This window comes from Mustela erminea, chromosome 7 (genome assembly GCF_009829155.1).
Source record: "Mustela erminea isolate mMusErm1 chromosome 7, mMusErm1.Pri, whole genome shotgun sequence".
NCBI lineage: Eukaryota > Metazoa > Chordata > Mammalia > Carnivora > Mustelidae > Mustela > Mustela erminea.
This window is the reverse complement of record NC_045620.1, coordinates 55,492,365-55,519,738: the sequence shown is the minus strand read 5'-3', so window position 1 is coordinate 55,519,738 and position 27,374 is coordinate 55,492,365. Positions and strand designations below refer to the sequence as shown.

Genomic DNA, 27,374 nt, shown 5'->3' with positions numbered 1-27,374 from the left:
CCTCTGAGAAGACAAGGATCTACCACCACCTGCCTGCGGAGTGTCCGTCCCTCCTGCCCTGTCTCAGGCAGAGGCTGGAAGTCATGACTGACAGGGGAACCATACACACGGTACACAGCAAAGCGCCGCCCTGGGTCTCCCTGCGCTGCGCCTCCTCTCTGGGCCGACCCGCTGCACCCCGGGGATCCCGCGCCCCGGGACATCTGGCCCCACTGACACGAAAACAAGGTACCGTGATGAGGCTGGTCAGCCTCACGGGCCGGCGGGGGCCAGCAACACTTGGCTCCCCAATAGTTAAATGCTGAGTAATTTTCCTGCGGAGCAAACAGTCGAAGCGGGGGCTCTGCCAACGGCAACAGTATTTTTATCCTACTTAACCGACACGGCGGCACGGCCACGGCTGTCCCCAGGGTATCCTCGCGCGGCACGCTCGGGAATCGCCGGCTGGACCCTCGCCGGCTGCCGGGGCGACGTGGACAGGAGTCCCACGCGTCGGGGCGGGGAGGACTGAGGCAGCAGGATGGGGCCGAGCGCGCGAGGCCGGCCGAGGCCGGAGGCGTCTCGCCGCGCGGGGCCCGGCTGCCCCAGAGCCCCGGGGCAAGGACCTCTCCTCCCGGCCGCCCGGTCTCCGCGCCGGGGCCTAAGCGCTGGAGGGTCTGCGCCCAAGTTGGCCAGCTGCTTTGCCACAAGAGCGGAAAGGGGGAGACTGGTCCGCAGCCTCCGAAGAGGAGTGAGAGCAGGGAGAGCAGGTCCCGCCCGGTGCGGGACGGGAGATCGGGCAGCGGGGCCGCCGAGGGGCCGCACGCAGCCCGCCGACCCCCGGCTCGTGGCCACGGCGCCCGGGAATGAATGGGGCTCCCCGCCGGCCCCGGGAGCGAACTCACAGGCTACGTAGGCGAGCAGCGCGATGCCCAGCAGCAGCTTCATCCTCCTGCGATTGACGGCAGACACGAGGCGCAGGAGCGCCTTGCTCACCATCCCCAGGAGGCGCGCGGGTCCAGGGCCCTGCCGCGCGGGGGCCGCCTGCTGCACAATGCGCGGCGGCGGGGACGGAGGCGGCGGCGGCGGCGGCGGCGGCGGCAGCAGCGGCGGCGGCCCGGGAGAGCCCCGCCCCCTGCCTCCCGCCCGCGCTGTCCCGCCCCCGCGCGCCGGGTTTCCTGCTGGCGGCGGCATCGCGCACGCGCGACTCCGCCCTCTCCCCGCCTCCTCTTTCGCGCTCCCAACGCCCCGCCCCCCGCCCCCCCCCCCCCCCCCGGCTCCCTCTCCCCGCAGGCGCAATTGCCGTGGCTAGCGCCTCAGTTTTCGAAGAATGAGGCTGCGAGCCGGGGGAGGGGCGGGGTTGGCGCATGCGCGAGCTGGCCTGTTTTCCCCGGAGGTGCGGCTCGGGTTCGGTACCTAAGAGGTGCGTCCGCTACCCGAGGGCGGGACCGCGGTCTCCAGGTTTCCGAATCTGGCCCAGAGGGTGGCAGGCTGTGGGCAGTCATATGTGGCGATGAAAAATATTTATGCTAAATTTATCCATGTCTTTGAAGTTCTTTGAACGCCTCTTTCAGAAAGTTGTCTAGTTCCGTGGGCTGTTCTGTTGGCTTCACTTAGAATAGCGGCAGCGAAAATTGCTAATCTTCCAAACACTGCTAAAGTCAAAACCCGATGCGTTGTTTTTCTCTCTCTACTATGATTGGACTGAGATGTCTTCCTTCTAAAAATAGTTCGTTATTGTTATGAAAACGTAGTGCTGGTGGTATAGAATTAGGACAAACCAGGAAAAGGAAGAGATGAAACCGCGCTTTGTCTCCGCCTCGAGAAATACAGTGAACATGTCAGCACATGTTTCATTCCAAGCTTTTTGTTGCGTGTATATGTACTCAAGTAGTTAGGTGAACTGCGGTGGTGTACAGATTGCGTGTGTGGTGGCTGAATATATTTATTCCATAAGCATTTATTGAATGCCAGCTGCAAACAAGCGTGTCAGTGGGCCCACAGCTACCAGACGCTTGTCATCCGAGCCACAGAAAGCTGGTCCGGACGGAGAACAAAAGATGATACGCACAGACCTGTGATGCCAAGTCAAGTGAGACCCAGAAAATGTTGGGGAGCTACTGGCTAGAAGTGCTGGTCCTCAGCCCCAGGGAGAAATCAGAGGAGCTAGCAGTGTCCCTGGAAGGCCAGGCCATTTTGCCAAAATCAAACACTTTGTGTTAGCTTTATTAGAAACCTCCAAGAATAGTAAACAATTAGCAATAAATCAAAGAAGTCATATGTTACAACCTTGAAACTACACAGAGCAAATGCTGGGATTGCATGATTTAAATGTAACCTTCCCCCCATCCCTGGTGTCCCCGCCCCCCCCCCCACCCCGGAACTGGTTGAGAATCACCGAATGGTAGGGAATATCCTGCTGTCAGGCTGCCCACACATGGAGTGGCCTACTTTCAAGAAGCCCAGATCCCAGTCTGAAGTATCAAAAGAAGCTCCTGAGTGACACTTCCTTTACTTCCTTTGGAGACAGAGAGAGCCGTCCCGTGGGAGCCAGAAGCCTAGGTTCCCACAGAGGCAGGGGTTCCAGAGCCTACTTGTGAGCCTGGAATAACTTGCTTTTTTCCCTGTGAATCTTAGTTTACCTATCATTAACATTTGGGGTTTGATCTGTAACTGTTGCTCTGAAACGTCTAGAGCAAGCAGTACTCTGGGCTGTCCTCTGATTCTATGATCCTGTGAGTTTTAGATTAAAGCTGAGGAGCAGAGATGTGAGAAAAGATTTTGTTGACACTTGACCTATTGGGAAAATCAGATTGAAGCTGCAAGCAGATTTCAAGCCTATTTGGTTAGTAGGTAGGATTTAGTTGATAGGTATCTACCAATTCAAACAGGGCCACATTGTGAAATATATGCTATTTCTGTACCTAACTGTACTGCATTTCTTGTGGAGCATTTTTTTTCTGCCACCATGTGCTATTGCCACATTCTCCTGCCCCACTGGATTAAGTACTTGGAAATGTCATCAGTGTCTATAGGTAAAATGCTGCTGCTGCCGTCATCACCAAGAATGCTGTTGGTGGCCTGGAATCCTGATTACCCGCTCAACCAAAGCCAGAATTCCGGAGAAGACAGCAGTATGCATTGTGTCCAGTAGAGATGCGAAGGCACCAGGGAAAGGAGGTGCTAAAGAGGCCTTGCAGACTCATCAGGGAAACTGTGGGCTTGGTTCTGTCATTCCTTCTGCCCCTCTTCTCTGTTTTCTCTTGTCTTTTCCCAGTTGGCCCACCTCCACTCCCCAGAATAGGTCTGGGCTTCTGTGCCCACCCCCACCTTGCCCTTGCAATCAACAACGTCATTCTTTCTATGGATATGTTAACAAGAATATTTTTGAGCAGTTACTAGTTACAAGGGGTAATTAAAAACCATCATAATATGGCTCCTGTCCTAGAGTGCTAAAGCCCCCCTATCCCTCGGCTCCCCCTGTAATTCATTGAGAATCCCTGAATGGGAGGCAACACGCTGAGCTGTTTTGCCATGGGAATCGCCATCCTGCAGTCAGGCTGCCCACAAAACACTGCTTCCACCTCTATCACAGGCCAGAGACTTGTTAACCCCAGATGCTTTGACGCGTGGGCTCTTGTAATTTTTGTAACAGCCCCGTGTGTTAGGGGCGCTGTTGCTGCTGCAGTGTTTAATAGAGGAGCAACAGAAGCCCTGAGAGTTTAGGCACTAGCTGGGAGCCTGGGAATGGGATGTAGCCCATGACTTTCCCCCACGCCAGGATGCTCTTCGGCAGTAGAGTGAAGACATGCGCAGAAACAACCACAATTCCTGGTAGCTAGTGGCAGGTCCTATGGGACAGGCTCCGCGGATGGCTTAGGAATTTCACCGGAGACACTGCTCTTAGAAAGTATGGGGGGGTCAGGTCCGTGGGTACATGCTTACCAAAGTTGAGTGTCAGCAGCTCCAGCTAGAGTGTTTATTTAAACCATGGAAATGAGCAGTTGCTGTAAATCAGGGCTTCTTTTTTTTCCCTTTTAGCCAGCACACCTCTGCACTGAGAACACTGAGAACAGTGAGAGGAAGGTTTGGCAGAATAGGAGCAGCGTGAGGATTTGAAAGTGCAGGTAAGATTTTTACGTTGAGCACGGGTCTCCTTGGGTGGACCAGTTTGGGGCGGGGGGTGGGGCGGGTGGTAGGGGAAGCAAGGGCAGGGGCACTGGGGAGGGAAGGGATCCCAGAGGGAACAGTGGAGATGTTTGGTTGTCTGGGCAGGGATTGAGAAGAGAAGGTACAAATGTTGGAGAGGAAAGGTTCTAGAAGGCCTTGAGAGTTAGTACAAACCAAGAATCCGCCAGGCACTGGTCAGGGGCCACTTACTGGTCGCCTCAGCCTCCCTCTGTACTTGGGGTCTTGGGTCTGTTCCGCAGGGATTGGGAATGTGTGCACTGCATTGTCCAACCTCTGGCAGGATCTACCCCTCTGAGGTCCTGGTAGAAGACTGGCAGGAAGAGATATTTTCTGCTTCTGGCTCCGGAGAGTGGCCATTGCTAGTGGTTGCTGGAAGTTGCTAGCATTAGCCATTTGCTAGCAAAGGTGGGTGATGCCAGACCCCAGCAGTCTAGAGGATTTCATCAGAGAATCAGGGCGATTCCAGGGCTGGGCACATGGCCATTCAGTGCTTCTCATCTCTGGGTATCGCTCCATTCTTTCCTATGCCTCCAAAATCCCTCTTCTTTGCTTTTTTAACTCTTCCAACAGCTTTGTCACCTGTCTCCTGTATTACATTCCTTCTGTTTGAAATACTTAGACTGATTTTCCAGACTAGACTTGGCCAACACATCTTCCGCTAAGGTATTTGAGAAAGAAGAGTGGGTCTCAGCTTTACTCTGAAGCTGCCTGTTGTGATTCTCTCCTTCATGCCACACCAGCTATGCCACAGGTCAATTCTTGTTTCCTCCTGGGTGCTGACCCTGATGCCTGCCCTAGAGTCCTTTTGTAGAGGACACTACTGCCATAGGTCTCAGGAGAGGGACAGATGAGAGGTAGGTTTTTGTTTTCCACCCCACTGTCGCACCAGTGTGAGTATACTCTAGACCTTCCATCAGGCTTGGGGATGCAAGAAGGTTTAATATGCCAGATGCATGAACAATTTGAAATTACATATCTAACATTCCCATTCCTTGAAGTCTTAAAAAAAAAAAAATAGGGGCACCTGGGTGGCTCAGTGGGTTGAGCCTCTGCCTTCGGCTCAGGTCATGATCCCAGGGTCCTGGGATCGAGCCCCGCGTCGGGCTTTCTGCTCAGCGGGGAGCCTGCTTCCCCCTCTCTCTCTGCCTGCCTCTCCGCCTACTTGTGATTTCTGTCTGTCAAATACATAAATAAAATCTTTTTAAAAAATGCCTTAATACTGTAATGGGAGCTCATCCGACTTACCATTTAAAAAAAAAATACACTTTTTTTTTTAACAGCTTTACACTTCAAAAAAATAACAGCTTTAGACTTCCAGAAGAAATTGAGAAGATGGCACAGATCATTCCCAGGCCCGCATTTTCCCCTGTCATTGACATCTTGCACTCACCTAGGATTTATGTCCCTTCACGTCAGGGCTTCATGCTGTCATCGTGATTTGTGACTGCCTGATGTTGGCCTCAATGGCCTGGCTGAGGTGTGTTTGTCAGGTTCTTCCACTGCGCAGCTACTCTTTGTCCCCTTCCCATTCTGTCCTCTTTACAGGAAGGCCACTCTGCACAGCCTACAGTTACACACCAACTCCCTGAAGGATCGTATCTATATAAATTATTAGGAATTCTTCATTAAGGGAGTTTTGTCTTATCAAAACCCATTCATAAATATCCAATTATTTAATTATCCAATCCATCATCCTTACTTTCTGCCGCTGCAAGTGTTCCAGGTTCATCTTGTATATTTCCCGCCCCAGTCCCAGAATGCATTCCTCCTGATGTCTCCAACTCCGGTCCATTGCCACATGGGTCCCTCTAGCTCCTTCCCTTGCTACTCCCAGCGAGAAACCTGACCCCTGCCATCCACCATCCGTTTGCTTCATCATCTGATTATAGCACTCAACTATGGCTGCGTCACTAAGAGTTCTTTGACCGCTGCACCACTGGGGATGGCCATCTCTGCTGTCTTCTGTCCCTTCCCTGCTACACACGCACACACAGACACATACCGTCTCCCCTCCCCTCATGCCCAGACTCCCCCATCCCACCCCAACCCTGGTATTCCTGTTTATCTCTTCGCAGTGCACTTTGTTTCCCCTGGTTTGCCCATACCCCAGCGACTTTCCCTTCCTATCTTTCTAAACAAATACAGGTTCGCTTTCTACAAAATACTCTGGTGTAACCCTTAAAATATCTTCCCAAGCCTGATCAGGCTCAGGGGCTGGTCTTTAGTCAGTAGACACTGGGTGTGAACACACATACACACACACCCTGGGGCAGCAGCATCCATTGGCCTCCAGGTCTCCTGGCAGCAGAGGCCAGAGTGGGAACAGTCACGGGAGGGGCACGACAGCCCGGGTGGACAGGAGCCAGAACACGCTAGGACTCGTCATAGAAAGGGCATGGCGATAAAGTGGAAGGTGTCTCAGAAGTAGAAGAGTGGAAGTTCTAGTTGATTGTAGAGGTCAAGGGGGAGAAAAATTAATCACATAAGATTCTCATGTCATATGCTAGGGTGAAGCCTGAAAGTATTTTTCCTGGTAGGTGTTTGCATTTTAATGAGACTGCTGGTCTAGAATTCAGAATTTGCAAGGAGGTTTCAAATGCATGCCAACTGCAGGAGCAATGTAGGGGTTGCCTGAAGCAGGAGGTAGGAAGGGCTCCTGCGTCCCTCCCTCCTGCGGGAGATGTGCTGTGATGTTAGTGCTGCCTGTGTGGCTGGGGAAGAGTGGGGCAGGGCTCTTTGGGTTGTCCTGGTTCTATCTGCAAGTTTCCTTCTAGTTCAGGGACTTTCTGGCAAATTATAAGTAATAAAAACTACCACTGGAGGAGATCATTTTGAGCCAAGGCTTCGTATAGTGTTCTGCAGGCAGCATCCTTCCTTGTCTGGGGTAAAGCAGTCTTCTATTCCAGACTCAGATAACTGAGCTGGAAGATAGCATAGTAATAAAGAATTCCTGAAAACTGAAAACTGACCTGGGACTTTGGTTAGAGCACTGTCCTATAAGGCAGCGTGAACTAATCAGTTACTTCAGTGGATTGGGTATCAGCTACTAAACCATGCTTTTCAGACTTTATGATACTTTATGTATTAGGGAAGAAAGATTAAAATGAGAATTTGAGGCACAAATAATGGTCAGGAAGGAAAATTGTGTTTGTGTATGTACATATGTGTGCATGTGTGTAAGGAAGCACCGGCATGAGATCTTCAGAAGCAGAGAATGCAAAATATGGCATTCTCATAGGGAGCAGGAAAAGGCTTTTCTTTCCCAAAATACCTGACTTCTATCTGGCAGGAAGTTGTCACAGTAAATATATAAATCTGTGTTGTCTGTGACATTGTGAGCTTAATCAGTGCACCACCTGTACAACTGTATGTGATATATATGGCCAGGAGTGGGGTGAGATATACTGACACAACAAGAAAGAAGGGGAGAAGACAGTAAGAAAATGGTGACTTCCCAGGGTGCCTGGGTGGCTCAGCTGGTTGAATGACCAACTCATGATGTCAAGGTCATGGAATTGAGCCCTGTATTGGGCTCTATGCTCAGCGCAGAGTCCACTTGTCTCCCTCTGCTCCTCTCCCTTCTTCCCCTCCCCAAACAAATAAATAAATAAAATCTTAAAAAAGAGAATGGTTTCCTTGTAAGCATATGAAGCCATGGAGTTAGACTGCTCTGATTGGGTTTTCTGGTGCACAACTAATTATCACTTAGTAAAGCTCTCCAAGCAGGCAATCATCTAATGCATGAACAAACGTACATGAAATAGTCTGCATCTCACATTCTCCACTTGTACTTCACTGACTAGCCCCCTAGTCAATGACAGCAGCGCGGGAAGTTGGGATGGGACAGAATTAAGTCATGTAGGGGACAAGGTAAATGGCCATGATAACACCCAGTGATGGTAAAGTAATAGAACTCATAACATAGGTGTGAGGATGGTTCTACAGACATTTCGAAGAAGTGATAATTTTGAAAGACAATACATTTAGACATGTTTAAAAAAAGATCGGTTAACCTTATGTCGTACTTCATGTGCAGCTTTCGGATTGCTTTTCAGTTACCAACAGCAAGGAAAGGCAGAGACCTCGTGGGGGTAGCAGATCTCCATCATAAGGTAGTGTCAGAGCTCCAGGCTGAGACGGGGAATTTTTCAGTGTTAATGGGACGAAAGTGTTTTGGCAGAATAAAACCCAGAGCAAGGAGGGAGAGCAGACAGAAGATTCAGTACAAGTAGGTGTCCATGTATTTTGTTTAAAAGGTAGGTAAGCCTTGTTTCATATACCGGTTCAAGGTGAAGCATTAAGAAGGGATAACATAGCAGCTCAAGAACTTGCCAAGAGGCCTTCCTGTCTTCATATACAAGGGTCCCAAATGCTTAAGGGAGATGTTAAGGGAGATGTTCCCTGGAAAAGAACTTCAAAAGAGATATCCCTAGGTGAATTGCTAAATAAAAGAAAAATTAAGTGACACTACCCAGATATTCATAGTGAATGAATGGATAAACAAAATAAGGTATGCATGCTGTGGAACATTATTCAGCCCTGACCAGGGAGGAAATCCTGACACAGGCTACAACTTAGAGGAAGTTTGAGGACATTGTGCTAAGTGAAATACGCCAGTCACAGGAGGACAAACACTGTGCGATTCCAATAGAACGAGGAACCTAGAGGCAACATAGTCATAGAGACAGAAAGTAGAGTGGTGGCTGCCAGAAACTGAGGCAGAGAAGAATGGGGAGTCCTATTTAATGGGTCATTAGGACAGATGAAAAGTTCCGAGAACGGATGTTGACAGTGGTCACACAATAGGAAACCCCTTAATGACTCCAAACTATATGCTTAAAAATGGCTAAAAGGGTAAATTTCATGTTATGTATATATTATCATAACAACAAAAAAAGAGGATCACTCCTACTTTATTTTTTTTTTTAACTTATTTGACAGAGAGAGAGATCACCAGGAAGCAGAGAGAGAGGAGGAAGCAGGCTCCCCACTGAGCAGAGAGCCCGATGAGGGACTCCATCCCAGGACCCTGAGATCGTGACCCGAGCCAAAGGCAGAGGCTTAACCCACTGAGCCACCCAGGCACCCCAAGGAACACTCCACTTTCTATCCTCACTGGTGATAAGAATCTGGTTGTCATGACCTTGTAATTATGTAACAAAAATGTGGCTTTTCTGGTTTGGTTATTTTTACCTGGTACAATAAATGTATTCTTACTATTAAAAAAAAAAAAACCACTAAAATACCCATCAGAGCCTTCTCAAAAATGTCTGTAAAAATCTCCTTAAGGAAATCCTTCTGAATTATTCTGTCAAATAGAGGTGGTTATTTACTTTGTGATTTGCTGAAATTAAAGCCATGTCATAACCACAGAGAAGCATAGGCCTTGTAGAGTGGCCTATAACATTCCATACACAATTGGTGTGAGCTTTTTCTTAGAAGTTCCATTTCGTTGGCTTGAGAAGCTTCCTGAAGCTTTATAGAACTTAAAGTATGTGTGTCTGATTACATTGTGGGTGCTGTTGTGAACCAGTTAGCATCTGACCCTTCTTTATCCTCATGGCAACATCCTTTCTTGGGGGAGAAGAGTGGGGGAGAGATGGATAGGATGTATTATTGTATTATTGTATTGTATTATTGTATTATTATATGACTTGTGCATATTGTCCCAAAATAAAATGAGTCATAGACATTGGTGACAGCTTGGAGCCCTGAAGGATTTTTCCGATGCCCATACTCTTATGTCCCCTTCTGCTGAGAAGGGAGAATGCATAAGAATGCGCGGTAAGTCTTCTTTAACAATTTAGACTAACGTTTCCTGTAACCCTCCCAAAGGATGGCTAGCAAACACACCGTGGGTGAGGACAAGAGGGTATGGTATTTCATATATAAAGTCAAATTGATTTGACTTTAGGACAGTTCATCTGTCCTAATGACCCATTAAATAGGACTCCCCATTCTCCTCTGCCTCAGTTTCTGGCAGCCACCACTCTACACCCATACAAGAGGGTATGGTATTTCATATTTAAAGTCAAATCCTTTTGACTTTAAAAATCCAAAAGGATTTTTCCAAAAGGATCCAAATCCAAATCCTTTTTCCAAAAGGATTCCAAAATCCAAATCCAAAAGGATTTGACTTTAAATATGAAAGATTCCAGTTCTGACCCCACAGCTGATGTGGCTCTGGACACGGTACTTCACTTCCATCTATAAAATGTGTTGACCGGTACGTATATTTCAGGGTTGCTGGGAGAGTTGGAGATATTATGGGTAAGACCACACAGTGCCTGCCATGGAGAAGACACTCCATTAACACCAGTCAGTCTCGCTTCTCTCAGTGCTTTCTGTTTTAGAGTGTTTGCTCAGAAGAGCTGTCCCTTACAACACTAAATATGCATTGGCAAGAAGTGTGCTTCCCCAAACTTTCATACTAATGCCGGATGGAGAGCATCACTAATTAACAGTAGAATTATTGGTTGATTTCAATAAAATCCTTCACATCTGGACTTGTTAACGCTTTCAACTTTTCTGATCATTTCCTCCTATGTTTCACATTCTCAGGAACAGAAATGGCATGCGGAAAATGTGGCCTGAGGGCATGCTGACAATTGCCTTCACTAAGGGAGGAAAAAGCAAATATCTATTTTTACATGTGTTATATCACCTTATAAAGATGATCGCACACAGCAGATGTTGCAAGAATGCAGGTCGTGACTTAACAGTAGGTGCCACAAGGGAGTAGGTCACCAAGAGAAGGGTCCCACTAACCCTCCTCATCCCAGAAGCAGTTTTTCATCTGATTAGGATAGGGGAGCCTGCAGGCATGGTGTTATTACTCTTACAGCAGTGTCTCTCTTAGTATTTGAAAAGCAAATGTTTTCACCCAGTCCAAGGTTGCTGGCAATTGATAAACTGAGTAGTACTGTTAGAATAGTTACAGTTGCAAATGACAAAATTTAACCTTGTATGTCCTCAAAAGAGGAAGCCTGGAATAATTACAAAATTAAGGGGAGGACAAGAAAAACTAGGGCCTTTGGGCCTCGAATTAGGAGCTCGATAGTTATGGAGCTATGTGGTAGATAGTTATCTACCACACTCACACGGACACCCACACGTAGGCACACACCCTCAGATTCTCTTATGCTGGATAGCATTGCCCCTAAAGAAAGGAAACATGGTCCCAGGGAGTCCTAAGATTACTATACAGGGTCAACGAGCTACAGCCTGCTGACCTGCTTCTGTATAGCCTACAGGTCGAGAATGGTTTTATAAGTCAAATGGTTAAAAGCGATCAGAAAGAGAATACTATTTTCTGAAAAATGATAGGAAATGTACATTTCCCTGTCTATCAAGTTCTATGGGAGCATAAACACACTCACTGATTGCACCAGCACCGCCAGGACAGAGTGGAATAGTCAGGACAGAGACCTTCTGTGACACCTGTCACTTAAAACATTGCCCAGCATGCCACACACAACTGTGACTTGGTTGCGAATAGACAGCATTCAATTGCCATGGATCCCAGTAGATCCCAGCATCTTAAGTTTTATTACCAGTGCATACTCATGATGCCAAAATACAAAAAGGAAGAGAAAAATGGGCTTTGAATGTCTCCTTTTAAGGCATGGGAGAATGCAGATGACTTTACTAGATTAAATGGCAAAGCATTTTTTTTTTATCACATGATAACACTGCAGCGTGCTAAGTGAATATGACCTAGGTTGGCATTACCAGACTTAGCACCCAATTCACAGGAAAGTGGCAGTCAGAAAAATTAGAACATTTGAAAAAGAAAGTCTCATCAAGCAGAATTCCTGCACAAAAATGAAACATGAAAGTAAAGCTGCAAAGTAAATTTCCTAATGGACAAGGACATTATTTACTAAGCAAGGACAACTGTTTACCAATGGTGAGTTAATTTTTTTTAAGGTTTTATTTATTTGTTTGAGAGAGAAAAAATACAGAGAGGGAGAAGCAGACTCACTGTTAAGTAGACAGTCTGATGCGGGGCTAGATCCCAGGACCCTGAGATCATGACCTGAGCCCAAGGCAGATGCTTAATGACTAAGCCACACAGGAGCCCCCAGTGGTGATTTAATTAAACCATATTTTACAGCACTAGCCAGGAAATGAGTTCAGAGAACATAAACCTATCTAAATCTATTGCCATTTGGTGAGAAACAGGTCCTTGCTGAGTTGAAGACTTTTTTGAAAAAAAGATAAGTAATTTAGGGGTACCTCGGTGGCTCAGTTGGTTAAGCGTCTGACTCTTGATTTTTGACTCAGGTCATGATCTCAGGGTCATGGGATTGAGCCCCAAGTCGACTGAGCATGGAACCTGCTTAAGATTCTTTCCTTCTCCCTCCACTCTCTGTCTCTCAAAAAATAAAAGTGATTTCAAGTGGCTTTCCTTTGCTCTTGACCAAATATTGCTTAGCTGTTGTTTATTTAAGAAATGAATGGCTGGAAGTAACCAAAAAATTGGTTCCTATAGCCTGTAGAAAGACTATAGGTAAGAGCTATAGGTAAGAATATTTCCAAAGAGACTGAGAAAACACTACTCAGTACAACTTGAAGTGAAATCTACTAAGAAGTATTACTCTGATGGTGATCAAAACGTGTGAAGTAGAAGAAGGGTGTAGTTGGACAAGTTTATAAATGTACAAATTTAAAGCCTATAGCTACTTGTAGAATTCATCAGTAGGTACTTGGTGGAAAATATTTAAAGATCTCATATGCTATTGAATAAAGAGCATCAACAGTGGACTCTATTCACGCTAATGGGCTTCGCCAGTGTCAGTTTCATGAATGTTATGTCAGGTGGAAGCTGAATATGGTTTGGCCACGCGGCATTCAAGGGCTTAGCAGTGGCCAAGTTGTGCTGCACTTGTTTCAGCCCAGGGCTTAGGTGGAATTTCTGAGCAAAAAGTACGGCATTTACCCCCCTTCACACACACCAAATAGCTTTAGAATTTCACTTCTGCTACAGACTTGATAATGTTTCTTAATGAATTCATCCAAAAACTAGAAGGCAAAACAACACTTACATGCCAAAACTTAAACTGTGGTAAAACCATTTCAGCAACAACTAAGGTTTAAATCACACATAGTGTCAAGCAGCTTTATATACTTCTCATGCTGTCAAAAGTTAAGAAATGTTATCTCCATTCCCACACAAATTTGCAGAAGATATAGATAGATGATAGATAGATATAGATATAGATATAGAAATAGATTTAGCTCAACCCTCAGTTCTAGCAGTGTTTGTCAAATCTTGTTGCAAGCGAAAACCAAATTTCCATATTGCAGAATCTATTGAACTATGCAATTGAGCTTCCCCAACCTTCCACTGGAAGGGGTTCATTTTAAATGCAATGGCATGCTAAATGCAAGTATCACAAGAATCATAGAATTGTAGCACTGCTTTCCAAGGCATGAATATTCTCAATAAAATCACAGATTTATATCAGTATTTGACAGCACTTTTCTGCATGGGAAGACATTTTCAGTAATGAAATACATGCTGTCTCAGCATTAGCATGTGAACATTTGCAATTGATTTTATTTTTTTAGAGATTTTATTTATTTATTTGACAGAGAAAGAGAGATCATAAGTAGGCAGAGAGGCAGGAAGAGAGAGAGGGGAAAGCAGGCTCCCTGCTGAGCAGATAATGTGGGGGGGCTTGATCTCAGGACCCTGAGATCATGACCTGAGCTGAAGGCAGAGGCTTAACCCACTGAGCCACCTAGGCGCCCGTTTGCAATTGATTTTAATAAGAACTCCACATCGAACACCACATTAGCAAGATGGTATCTCACAAGAAGGAGTTTCTTTATTCTTATTAATAGACTTATATTATGAAAAATAGTGCTCAGTTATCATTTTTTGAATTTTTGTCCACCAAATTCTTGTAGAAATGTGTTTTCTCTCTTGCCATCGAGGTACCTACACCATATCCTTATTTTGCCTCTTGTTCTGCAAAGTCTAAAATATTTGCTAGCTGGTTCTTTAAAGAAGCCTGCCAACACTTGCCCAAGAAGATAGGTAATTTTTAATACTCATTCCCCTGAGAAAAGTGAAGAATTAGCCAAGCTCTCTTCATGATCCTATGCCGGAACCAATGACTGTGGCGAATAGGATTAGAATCAATGAGTGGATTGGCCTGGACTACAGGCCAGTCCCTGAAGCCAGAGGGATGGGGCACAGCACCTGAGTATAACTACAGGGTGGCATGAAAAAGGAGGAGAAAACTTTGGGGAAAATTGTTGCTGGGTGATCTGAAAAGGAGTATATTAGTTGAAAAGGCATGGAAAAGCAGACTAGGACCACATTGAAAGTGGTGTCGATGTCATGACAGCCCACTTCCCAACACATATATTTTAGAAATAAGAAAATTTTAGACATTGCAATTTTTTAAAAAGCTCATTGAATTTTGATCTGTTGAGAGCTAGAGTTTGACACCAGGAAGAATATAACATGGAGGTGTGGAAAATACCAGATAGGAGATAAAACACATGGAATCATGAATAAGAGATCCAACATAGGACTAAGAGTCCAAAACAAGGGAATAGAGAGAAAGGGGTAGAAGCAGTACTTGAAGAAATCGTGCCTTAAAACTTTTCTGAATGGAAAGAAATAATGAGCCCTCATGTATTAACAAATGAACAAATCCATACCAAGGCACTCCCACCAGAGAAACTACAAAACATTAAATGCAGAGAGAAACTTCTAGAAGTTACCAAATTGAATAGATGTATCAACTTTAAAAGAATAATAATTACATTATGAGTAAACATCTCAACTACCAAAAATAAAACCTAAAGGACAATGGGACACGTTCAAAGTACAAAGGGAAAAGTAATGTCAACTGTGATGTCTGTACACATTTAAACTCTCATTCAAGAGGGGAGGTGAAATGAAGACATTTCTAACATGCAAATACAGAGTTTTCTGGTTATAGATGGACAACCAAGACTAGTTGAACAAGAGGGATAAACAGTTTGGCTGGGAAGAAAGAACAGATTTTATTTTGAACACGTTGAGATGTGTACCAGCTAGATGTCCAGGAGAATGATCAACATTTATACCTAGGGCTCAGAAGAACTTAACTGAGTGATGTCAAAACCAACGACCCACAGTAATTTGTTCTGGGAGACACACTACAGGGGAAAAAAAGGAAGGCTAGTGACAGAAAGGAGTAGAGAGAGCAGGGAACAGAATTGCAGAAACCCAGAGAAAAGTGAGTAGAAAGGCAGAAACTGTGGTCTGCAACGTGGGCTGGTACCTAAGTCAGACAAGAAGCATCAGAAGAGGTTGGATTCAAAGCATGAAGTCTGTACCGATAGAGTTATTCTTGAAACCAGACTCTCATGCAGTCCTCCTGTTGTTAAAGACCCCATGAGATTTTTTTTTTTTTCCCCTCCAAAATGGTCACTTGATTCAGTCAGGATCTGACTAGAAAAACAACTACTCAAGATATTTTAAACCCTATGTTAGACAGGGAATTTATCACGTTGGTGACAGCTGGGATGGTAAAGCACTGCGGCATTCGGCAAGGGGCAAAAAATTACTGCCCCTGCCCCCGCCAAATGTATATGTTGCAGCCTAATCCCTAATGTGGTGGTATTAGGAGATGGGGCCCTTGGGAGGCAATGAAGTCATGAGGGTGGAGCCCTGGCAGATGGGACTAGTGTCCTTCTGAAGGGTTGAGGAGGCTGAAGTTCTGCCCCTCCCCCCCACCCCACCTTGAGAGAATGCAATGAGAACATGGCAGCCTACAGCCCAGAAGAGGGCTCTCATCAGAACAGGGTCATGGTGGCACCCTGACCTTGGACTTCCAGTCTCCAGAACTGTGAGACAGAAGTTTCTATCGTTCATAAGTCACCCAGGCTATGGTACTTTAGTACAGCAGCCCAGATTGAGTAAGGCATCCCCATCAGTGATTGTCTAGAGGGTCAGATATAGAAGCCAGTGTTGCCAGAACACTGAAGCCAGGGTGACCAGCAGGTGTTGTAAGCACCTGTGAGCCTGTCCAGTGGGAGCTGAAGCCACGGCAGAAACAGGTAGTGCTGGAGCTGGGTCTGAGACAGGAAGAGGGCTAGACGCATCCCTGGTTCCTCTCTTCTTCATGCCTCTAGCCTTCTGCCCATACCTCCCCGGCAAGCCCAGCAGGTGGCCTGCTGGCTGGGGAGCTGGGGAGTGCAGCCTGAGCCCCCGTGAGATACTGAACAGAGCAGAGGAATGGTAAGAAATGGACCTGAGAGCAAAGAGGCCAGGTCTTGAACCTCTGGGCACTTACTTCATCTGCTTCTCTCCCTCTCCTCTCATTAACCTAACGCTAGTGGAAGAAAACCGCTATTCTCAGGGGGCCCCTCACCTGATACTTGCCTTGGTTTCCTCTTAGTTTATTTTATTAAGATTTTATTTACTTATTTGACACAGAGAGAGATCACAAGAAGGCAGAGAGGCAGGCAGAGGGGGATGGGGGGAGAAGGCCCCCCACTGAGCAGGAAGCCCGATGTGGGGCTCAATCCCAGGACCCTGAGATCATGACCTGAGCTGAAGGCAGAGGCTTAACCCACTGAGCCACTCAGGCACCCCAGTTTCCTCTTATTTTAAATGGGATCAATTATAGTATGGTCACATAATGTTTTATGGATTAAATGAGTTAATTCATGTAAAACGCTTAGGAAAGTGCCTGGCATATTATAAATGCTCAATAATATTGGATATTATTCCAAATATTTGGTCTGATAGTCATCAAATCTTTACCAGTGAGTTAGGGTTTATTCTCTTCTGTTTATTCTCTTCTGTTATCTTTCGCTTTTATACCCACTCAGTATATCATTGTGGTGATCAAACAAGTTGGTATATCATATATTCCCTAATATAAGGGAAAGGGTTTTTCCTTCTTCTAAAGTTCACTCCTCAGAGAAAAAAGTCACCTAATACTTGTCATTACAAAGATTCATAAAATAGGATGTAATCTCAATTACTTTATTTTAAACAACATTTAAACTTGAAAAGAACTTGGAGGCAGCTGGGTGGTTCAGTGGATTACATATCTGCCTTCAGCTCAGGTCATGATCCCAGAGTCCCCGGATCAAGCCTCGTATCAGGCTCCCTGCTCAGAGGGGAGTCTGCTTGCTTCTCCCTCTCCCTCTACTCCTTACCCCGCTGTTCCTGCTCCCTTATGTGCATACTCTCTCTCTCAAATAAATTAAATCTTAAAAAAAGAGAGGGGCAACTTAAAAAATGCTAGTTTGGGATATCTGTAGAGGTCACCTAAGGAATTACTTGTTAAAAAAAGAAAAGAAAGACATTTGACACAGGTTTAAGAATTAGCCTGAGCATATGACCTTAACTTTCAACTACTGAGTGTCCTAGCACACAGGCTTTCTAAAGATCAATTGAGGGCACCTGGATGGCTCAGTAGGTTAAGCGACTGCCTTTGGTTCAGGTCATGATCCCCAAGTCCCAGGATCGAGTCCTGCATTGGGCTCCCAACTCCACGGGGAGTCTACTTCTCCCTCTGACCTTCTCCCCTGTCATGCTGTCTCTGACTCTCTCTCTCTCAAATGGATAAATAAAATCTTAAAAAAAAAAAAAAAGGAAAAGATCAATTGAGAAAGGAATAGAGTGATTATTCAAGTTATGGAGAGCATGTACATGATGCATGAAAAACTCAACTATCTTAGCGTGTAGGTGGACCCCAGTAGATGGACTCTAATCCTGGAATGTGCATTCAGCAGGCTTTTATTGTGTAGCAGCTAACCTTGCAACTATCTGTATGTAGCCTTTCCCTCCTTGCACAGCCGTGTTCCAAGGAGATCAAGGCCTGCCCCCCAGACATTCTTTGTTACAGAGGAGACACTCTGGGTTGGTCACATCCTGAGCCCCTGACCTTGAATGCTGAACAACACATTCTTCTACATATTCTGCCTGATGGACAGAGAGAGGGAGGATGGGATCTGTACATTCTCAAGATAGCGATTACCAGGGCATTCAGGGTGTGCTTGCACAAACCAGCCTTTGGCACATACCATGCACTCAGTTAATTATGAGAATGGATATTTGTGATAGGAGTGGAATTTTCCACTGGCAGCACAATACACTGTTCAAAAAGTTCTGTATCTCTGGGACACCTTGGTGGTACAGTTGGTTGAGAGGTTGACTCTTGGTTTTGGCTCAGGTCCTGATCTCAGAGTTGTGGGCTGGAGCCCTGCATCAGGCTCACGCTCAGCAGGGAGTTGGCTTGTGACTCTGTCTCCCTTTCCACTGCTCTAGAATAAGTAAATAAATAAATCAATAAATCTCAAGTTCTAGATCTCAACTTGGTCAAGAACTAAAAGTTTTGTGCTTTAGAGCCTTGTTTTCGAGCCTCCAAATTGGCTCTGGTAATGAGAGATACTTATGTCAACACTGCATAAAGTGTTTGAATAAAACTAAAGAAATAAGAGAATGGAAAAATTAATATTTCTACATTCATGTATTGTCAAATATATTTCATAACATGTATTAGAGCTAAGTACGTTGAGGATTACAAGTGAACATTTGATCAAATCTGCATTCACACTGATCAAAGCCTCCATACTCAAGTTGTCTACAAAACAAAAGATTGTGGGTCGATATTGAAAGCATTGATCACGGCCCCCGGCTCCTAGCAGGTGGCAATAAGTGTTTTCTCAGTTTTGAATAGAAATCTTGCTTCATCAGACCCACATACAACGTGGCCTCAAAAAACAAAACAAAACAAACAAACCAACAAACAAAAAACCCCCCAAAGAATGGACACCCACACCCAATTTTTGCCTTCCGAGTCAGCCTTGCCTGTGGCTGCCCTCTGAGCAGCAGTCTTGCTCTTGAGGGCAATGGCCCCACGCCTTTGAGCTACAGTTTTCAGGGAGGATGGGGAAATGGTCAGGTTTGTAACAATCAACAAGTAAGCTAAATGCCTGCGTGATCACCTCCTCTAGGTAGCCTCCCAACAGATGTCTGCAGGAGGAACTGGAGGGAAAAACAAAAAACCAAAGAGCAAAGAAGAGGAGACTTTGCCTCTCTTTCCCAGGTCCTCTTCCCACTGAGCAGAGGCCTGGCTGGGGTTGAATGTCTGAGAAGTGAAGCTGGGACCTGGGGGACCACTTCTTGACTCTCTGTGCCACTCCCATCTGGCCACTTGTGGACCTGGCATTCATGGGTCCTGCCCTAGCATCATCTCACCGTGGTCTTGCCTTTGGAGGAGTGAACAATCAGTACATTATCTTTGGAGAACAGAGGTGACAATTTGGGGAATATATTCAAGGGGTACAGTCACACTCCACTTCTCTTCTGATGCCTACAAGTCCCTTACTGAAGGGGCATGCTGGGCGCTGGGATGAAGCTTCCAGGAGTCAGTGTTGGCTATGATGCCGTCTCTTTCCCTCAAGGCAATGAGGCCGTACAAAATATCTGAGGGACTGAGTGGGGCAGAGAGCGGGCATAGCTGGGGCACCCAGAGGCTGCACAAGGAATCCAGGGATGGTCACAACCACAGGGAGTAAGTGGGAAGCTGGTAACACAGCCAAGACGGCCAGCCCCTTAAGTATGTGTGTTACAGGGTCCAGGGTCCAGTTCTGGGGTGCTTGCATCTATTCTCTGCTAGTGTTTGAGGTTTGCTTCTATGAGGCAAGCAAAGTCATTGGAGGATGTGGACAGAGTGGGGCCCAGGAAGGAGCCAAGGACCTTCAAGGCTCCAAGGCAACCAAGAGCTTTTCTTCACCTCCTTCCCCCCTCACTGGCATGCCACGGAGCATCAGAACAGAGGATTTCACTGGCAGTCAGCTAAGTCCAAGTTCAGAAGGAGATCACTCTGATATGGCTGGTAATTTTTGAAGTACTTAATTCCAAGCTTCTGTAGAACTTGGAAGATCTACAAGAAGAAAATACAAAGACTCAGGTGCTGAACTCTTTGTGAGGAATGGAGTAGAAAGAAAGAAGCAGCTTCCTCCACTAATTCCTTCAGGCTTTCCCTCCTTTGTCATTTTACATGGGGGAAGGCTGAACTGTCATTTGTATATATGACTGGTAACATTGTGTCTCTGCTAGGGTGAGGTTTCTGATGAGCCTGCAATAGATTCTGGTGGTTCAAGGGCGTGGCCAGCCGTGGTCCTGAATGCTCAGTGAATGCTTATTGACCAGCCTACTCATGGGAAGAGCATTAGACAGGCAAATTACGTTTTCAGTTTGTTATTTTGTGAAGTTTGCATTAGCCATTAAAGAACATGATTTCTCTGGAGTGTGTTGAGTAATTAACTTCCCATCAGCGGAGAAAAAAAGCGGCAGTCAGATACACAATAACACAATTCACAAAATCTGCTTTTTGAAAATGGTTGCTACCAAGTTTAATGACAGACTCCTTGCCTTTTAAATGGTCACCTTCATCAACTATGAATCTGTCCATTATTAAAAGTCCAATTAATTTTAAGCACTCTAATTACACAGTTACATGGTGATACCAGACTGTTTTAAGAATGCAGATGCAAAAGGTTGCAAAAACAGTGTTAATAGCCCATCTTTGGTTTTTCCTTTCCCAGGAGGGAGGCAAAACCTGTTTGAGATAGAAAGGAAGGCTTTGTAACTGTTTGGAAAAGATGGTCTCTTACATAGCTGCTTTAATCGGCGTGTAAATTACAAATCAGTATTATCTATCACCCTTCATGTGGGAGGACAGCCTTCTAAAATATGCTGCATCGAGTGGCTTTGCATAATACCCCCCTCTCTTCTTTCCTTTAGCCAAATGCAAATTATGTTCAGACTGGGCTACCACTTAACTGAGGTTCACCCAGAAACAACTTTGTTTTTTAAATTAAAAACAATTAAAGCTCTGTTTTAGAAAACAGAAAAGCTGTTGGGAGCTTTACTGTGCATAGTGCAATATTTTCAACATTTTCCTCAGGATTATTTAGGAAGGTCACTGCCGTTTTCTTTAAGATAGCTCATCATTTTAGCAAAGTATAGCACTTTGATGAGCAAGCAGAAATCATGCATTTGTTGGTGAGCTGTTCAAAGTGCTGCATGAAGGGTCCCCAGTTGCCCACAATAATTCAGGAACTGGCATTAGAACTGCCTTGCAGTTGTTTGCTACTTAATATCCGAGACACAGTGGGGGATGTAGACAAAACAGCCTCCTCTACAGGAATGCCTCATCTTATTGGACAGGCTCAATTGGAAAAGGCACAAAACCTCAATGAGAGGAAATGAATCCAGTGGAAATGAGGTGTTTGAGAATGGGAGGGGGTCATCCTGAGTCATCCTGGAAAAGCGGTTAATCTGGAAGGATCAATCCTAAAAATCTTTCTTCAGGAGATGAGGTTTGATTTGGAATTTTAAAAATGACAGGACATGATCTGGCTAAAAGAATAAAGGGAAGAAAGTGGAGTCACCATTAGAATGTGACACAAAGTTGTGCAGAGATGGGGGCTATGTTGGTTTTATTTTTCCTAGGATCCTTGTTTTAAAAATACCCTGCAATTCTAAAGGGTAAGGACAAAGGCAAATAATTTTAGACTTTTAATCAAAAACTTTGAAACAGTTGGAGTCAGGAAGTCATCACCTCCCTGGAGGAATCTGAAGTGCATGCTCAGTGGGTTTCTCTCTGCTTTCTTCTGCACACAGGCTGACACTCCCAAGCATGTTTTCTGGCTGTCGATGGTTTGTTCCTACCCCTTTGCATTTTGGGGGCTCATAAAAATACCTTGTCCCATAGTTCTGTTGCAGTTGTTTTCTATAGATTTCTTGTTTCAATTTTTCAATTTGGGAAGATCTGAAAATTATTCCACTATGCCATTGCCCTTTTCTCAGCTCTGTCCCAAATGTGTGTGTGTGGGTGGGTGTGTGTGTGTTCTGATGATCTTTTATTTTTTTTTTTTAAAGATTTTATTTGTCAGAGAGAGAGAGAGAGAGAGCGAGAGCGAGCACAGGCAGACAGAGTGGCAGGCAGAGTCAGAGGGAGAAGCAGGCTCTCTGTGGAGCAAGGAGCCTGATATGGGACTCGATCCCAGGAGGCTGGGATCATGACCTGAGCCGAAGGCAGCTGCTTAACCAACTGAGCCATCCAGACGTCCCTCAGATGATCTTTTAAAAAACAACTTTATTGAGCTATAATTTGTACACTATAAATTGATATACTTAAAGTCTATCATTCAATGACTTTAGTATATTCATAGACACGTGCAACTGTCACCACAGTCAATTTTTAGAACATTTCATCACCCCCCAAAGAAGCCTCATACATACCCTTTTGCTATCATCCCCCAATTTCCCTCCCCCCAGCCCTAGGCAAGCACTAATCTACTTTCCGTCTCTGTAGATTTCCCTGTTATGGACATTTTATATGAATGAAATAATACACTATGTAGTCTTTTGAGACTAGCATAATGTTTCTCAAGGTTTGTCCATGTTGTAGTTATGTTGGAGAATATTCTACTATGTGGCCATATCAGGTTTTGTGTATCCATTTGTCAGTTGATGGCTGTTTGGCAGTTTCTACTTTTTGGCTACTGTAACACTGCTGCAAGCATTTCTTAAAGGAACAGACCTAAGAATATATACCTACAAAGGGAATTTTGAGTCAAATGGTAACTTGATGTTTTAATCCTTTGAGGAGATGTCAAACTTTTCCAGAGTTGCTATACCATTTTATGTCCACCAGCAGTGTATGAGGGTTCCAATTTCCTCACATCCTTGCCAACATTTATCATCTCCCTTTTTGATTCTAGCCATCCAAGTGGGTGCAAAGTGGTATCTCATAGTCATTTAGATGCGCAGTTCTCTGATGACCAATGATGTTGTGCATTTTTTTATGTACTTATTGGCCATTTCTACATCTTCCTTGAAAAAATATCAATTCAGATCCTTTGCCCATTTATTAATTGAGTTTTTAAAAATTATTGGGTTGTAAGGGTTTTTAAATGTATATATTCTGGATATATGTTCCTTATCAGACACATGATTTTCAAATATTTTTCTTCCATTCCATTAGTTATGTTTTTGCTTTTTTAATGATATCCTTTGAGACATAAAAGTTTAAATTTTGATGAAATCTAATTTATCTCTTTTTTTCCTTTTGTTCTTGTGTTCTGGGTGTCATATCTAAGAATCTTTCGCTAAATCCATGATAATGAATGTTTATGCCCATATTTTCTCTAGAAAGAGTTTTGTAGTGTTAGCTCTTACATTTAGGTCTTTGATCCATTTTGACATAATGTTGGTGTATGGTTCATTCTTTCTCATGTAGCTATCAGGTGTCCCAGCACCTTTTGTTGAAATACTGTTCTTTCCCACCATTGGATGATGGTCTTGGTACCTAGTCAAAAATGAATGGACCACAGATTCCTGGACTCTCATTTCTACTCCATCGATCTATGTGTCTCTCCTTGTACCAGAACCATACTAGTTCAAGTCCTGTTGCTTTGCAGTAGGTTTTAAAATTGAGGAGTGTGACTCTTCCCCTTTCATTCTCCTTTTTGAAGATTATTTTGACTATTCTGTATCCCTGGCCATGCCATGTGAATTTTGGAATCAGCTTATTGATTTCTGCAAAGAAGTCAGCTGGGATTTTTATGAGCCTTGCATGTATCTGCTTATCAGTTTGGGGAATATTGCCATCTTAACAACAAGTCTTTCGATCCATGAACAGGGAATGGTTTCCCAACTGTTCAGATCTTCCTTAATTGGTTTTAGTTTTCAGGGTGCTATAAGTTTGGCACTTCTTTTAAAAAATTTATTGCTAAGGTTGTTATTCTTTTTTATGTTATTATAAATGGAATTGTATTCTTAATTTCATTTTGAATTTTCCTAAGCTTTTTTAAAATAATTTTTTGAAGATTTTACTTATTTTTTTTGAAAGAGATAGCAAGAGAGGGAGAGAGAATGAGAGCATGAGGGGGACAGAGGCAGAGGGAGAGGGAGAAGCAGACTCCCCACTGAGCGGGAAGCTCCATCTGGGGCTCAATCCCAGTACCCTAGGATCATGAGAGCTGAAGGCAGGGGCTTAACCCACTGAGCCACCCAGACACCCATTTTGACTTAAAAAACAAAACAAAATAAAACAACTTTTTATTGTTAGGGTGGCTCAGTTGGTTAAGCATCTGACTCTCCATCCCAGCTCAGGGTTGAATTTAAACCCCAAGCTGGGCTCCACACCCAGAGTGGTGTGCCATCACAGAGTGCCACACACTCTGGGTGTGGAGCCTACTTAAAAAAAAAAAAATGCTCTTTACTGTTGAAATTTCAAACATATACAAAATGTTCCTCAACACCTTCAGCAATTATCATCCCATGGCTGATTTTTTTTTCACTTTTATCCCACCCACTCTATCCATCCTGAGACACTTAAAAGCAAATTCAGATATGGTATCATTTCATTTATGAACATTTCAGAATATCTCTAAAAGGTAAAGATCTTTAGAAATCACTACATTATTACCAGTACACCTGAAATATTAACATTAATCTCTTGCTAGCATCATATATCCAAGCAGTACTACTTCTTCTGTCTCCCTTCCCCTGAATACTCACCATGTTCATCTTTGTATGCATGCATTTTTCTGGTTCACTCACACAATTAACTGAAACCTACTTAAGGAAAGATACTGTATATATTCATTGTTGTAATTAAATGTCTGTTGCAGGAAAGCATGATGCTTCACAGTGTTTTCACTGACTTCTGAAGATTTGCTTAGAATTAACCAACCAACCAATTAACCAACCTCTTCATAATACAGAATAAAGGAAAGCAATTCCATAAGGCAACATCTGTTTCAACTTGACACATTTTGTGTTAGGAATTCCATCAGATAAACTGCCCAAAATATATAGGAAATCCATCAGACTGTTTATCGAGGGGTATTAATTTAAGTGATTTTGAATTAAAGAAATATATTTCTTGGGGCACCTGGGTGGCTCAGTGGGTTAAGCCTCTCTCTGCCTTCAGCTCGGGTCATGATCTCAGGGTCCTGGGATCAAGCCCCACATGGGACTCTCTGCTCGGCAGAGAGCCTGCTTCCCCCCGCCCCCCTGCCTGCCTCTCTGCCTACTTGTGCTCTCTCTCTCTGTGTCAAATAAATAAATAAATAAAATAAAAATAAAATCTAAAAAAAAAAAAAAAAAAGAAATTTTTTTTTTTTTTTAAAGATTTTATTTATTTATTTGACAGAGAGAGAGATCACAGTAGACAGAGAGGCAGGCAGAGAGAGAGAGGGAAGCAGGCTCCCTGCCGAGCAGAGAGCCCAACGCGGGACTTGATCCCAGGACCCTGAGATCATGACCTGAGCCGAAGGCAGCGGCTTAACCCACTGAGCCACCCAGGCGCCCCAAGAAATATATTTCTTACCTAAATTGTCTCATAAGATGATTTAGCTCAGGAGAAAATATAGTTACATCTTGGTATAGTTCCTATAGATTGAAATTAGACCCTTACTATTTACTAAGGCCTTCTGAAGTTTCAGTAGTAACTTGTCTTTTTTTGGACAATGAGTCACAATTGGATATTAAAAGTTTGTTTGTAAATTTCCGTATCCTCCATGTTGTGCCTGGTTCCTGCATTAGACACAATCAAACTATGTCTAGACAGAATATTAACATCAACCATGGCTTCCTGTGTCCCCTCTTGTGTCTAAGGTGTGTGTGCATTGTCAGGACAAGATTACATTGCAAATCAATAAACTCTCCACTAAGATGTGTTCCTGCAAATCTCCAATTTTAACTAATGCTGTGAAAATTTCTTAGATGCAAATATATCTAAGTATAAGAAGATAAATTGATTCCAGCCTTCCTATAGGAATTCCAAATTTGGAGTGTTATCTTTCTTTTATATAGAAACATCAAAAAGACAATTTCAATCTGAAGAGAGGGGTTATAGTTAACAGTAGGAAAGAAAGGTACTATGCTTTCCTTAGGGAGAGATTCACATTTTTCTTCAAGATTCTCTTATTCTGAATCCCCTGGGACTTGGAGAATAAGATAAGATTTAGCGATTCTGTGCTCCCTTTAAGTTTCTACCTTTTTTTTGTTGTTGTTCATGTTTATTTTCCCAATTTATTGGGACTGCCCAGACTTACATTGGCCTTATAGTGTGAAAGTCTATGTAAAAAAAAAAAAAAAAAATGCAAATCGCCATTAATCCATGAACAGTTTTGGAGAGAAAAGGTGGTCCTCCGTTCTTTTCTTGTTCTCAGCTTTATTGTGGTATATTTGGCATTGCACTTGTGTTAGCAACCAACGGGAGAGAAATCAGAGCAGTTCAGACTTCCAATCAGTCCATCCTATGATCTGCCCACTTAGGCAAAGCTGCCAAGGACCAAGAAAAACAGTGGGTAGGTCACTCCTCCCTGCCCCCACCCCAGGGTGAACTCCCAGAGAACCAGGGTCTGCTAAGTAAGGAAGAGGAGGTCAGCAAAGGACAGAGGCCAAGGAAGGAAGAAAGAAACAGATCCTCTGGGTGGGCTGGTTCAACCTCTTGGCCCTCACTCTCAGTGGGGTTGGCCAAATGCCCTCATTCCAAACTCTCAAGAGAAATGAATCATAGCTACATTTGGTTCTGTCGCTGGGACTCTCTCTCTCTGATAATGCCATGCCTCTAGAGAGAAAAGTATTAGATTTTGACACAGCAGACCTGGGTTCAAATCCCGACCTTGCTGTTTAGAGTGGTCTGGCCTTGGGCATTTTTTTGCATGTTCTCAAGCTTCAGTATCCAGCTCTGCAAAGGATTACTGAGAAGAGTAAGAGGATTTTGTAACCGGAAGCACCCAGTACCCTGGTCATGGAATGCAGGAGGCCCTCCGGACAGGGAAAAGCATCAAGAGGTCTTTATTTATTTATTTATTTTTATTTTTAAGATTTTATTTATTTGTTTTAGACACAGAGAGAGAAAGAGAGAGAGAGAGTTAGGGGAGGGGGCAGAGTAGAAGAGGGAGAGAGAATCTGAAGCAGACCGCACACTGAGTCAGAGTCCGACATGGGGCTTACTCCCCCAACTGCAAGATCATGACCTGAGCTGACACCAAGAGTCAGACACTTAACCTACTGAGCCATCCAAGTGCCCCTCTTCATTTCATGTTTTTTTTTTTTTTTAAAGATTTTATTTATTTATTTGACAGACAGAGATCACAAGTAGGCAGAGACGTAGGCAGAGAGAGGGGGAAGCAAGCTGCTCACTGAGCAGATA

At 44.3% G+C, this 27,374-nt stretch overlaps 1 protein-coding gene and 1 long non-coding RNA gene across 9 annotated transcripts in view; one reads left to right on the top strand and one right to left on the bottom strand.

Annotated features, from left to right (window-relative positions):
- UXS1 (UDP-glucuronate decarboxylase 1) overlaps positions 1 to 1,115 on the bottom strand; it is a 96,434-nt gene extending 95,319 nt beyond the window's left edge. For 2 of the 6 annotated variants that reach the window (XM_032351670.1, XM_032351672.1), the window contains exon 1: positions 885 to 1,114. In XM_032351670.1, the coding sequence (XP_032207561.1) occupies positions 885 to 978 (94 nt within the window). In that variant the 5' untranslated portion in view covers positions 979 to 1,114. Of the gene's footprint in view, positions 1 to 884 lie in introns of all 6 variants that reach the window. The other 4 variants (XM_032351673.1, XM_032351674.1, XM_032351669.1 and 1 more) reach the window with 3 other exon arrangements.
- Positions 1,116 to 1,233: 118 nt separating this feature from the next.
- On the top strand, positions 1,234 to 22,106 carry LOC116595402. Of its 3 annotated transcripts, none has more exons than XR_004287657.1 (3): positions 1,234 to 1,402; positions 4,021 to 4,106; positions 22,096 to 22,106. It is a non-coding gene; the product is annotated as an uncharacterized LOC116595402 (long non-coding RNA). The 3 variants fall into 3 exon arrangements; XR_004287656.1 differs by lacking the exon at positions 22,096 to 22,106 and adding an exon at positions 13,768 to 13,781; XR_004287655.1 differs by lacking the exon at positions 22,096 to 22,106 and adding an exon at positions 4,410 to 5,189.
- The last annotated feature ends 5,268 nt before the right edge of the window (positions 22,107 to 27,374 follow it).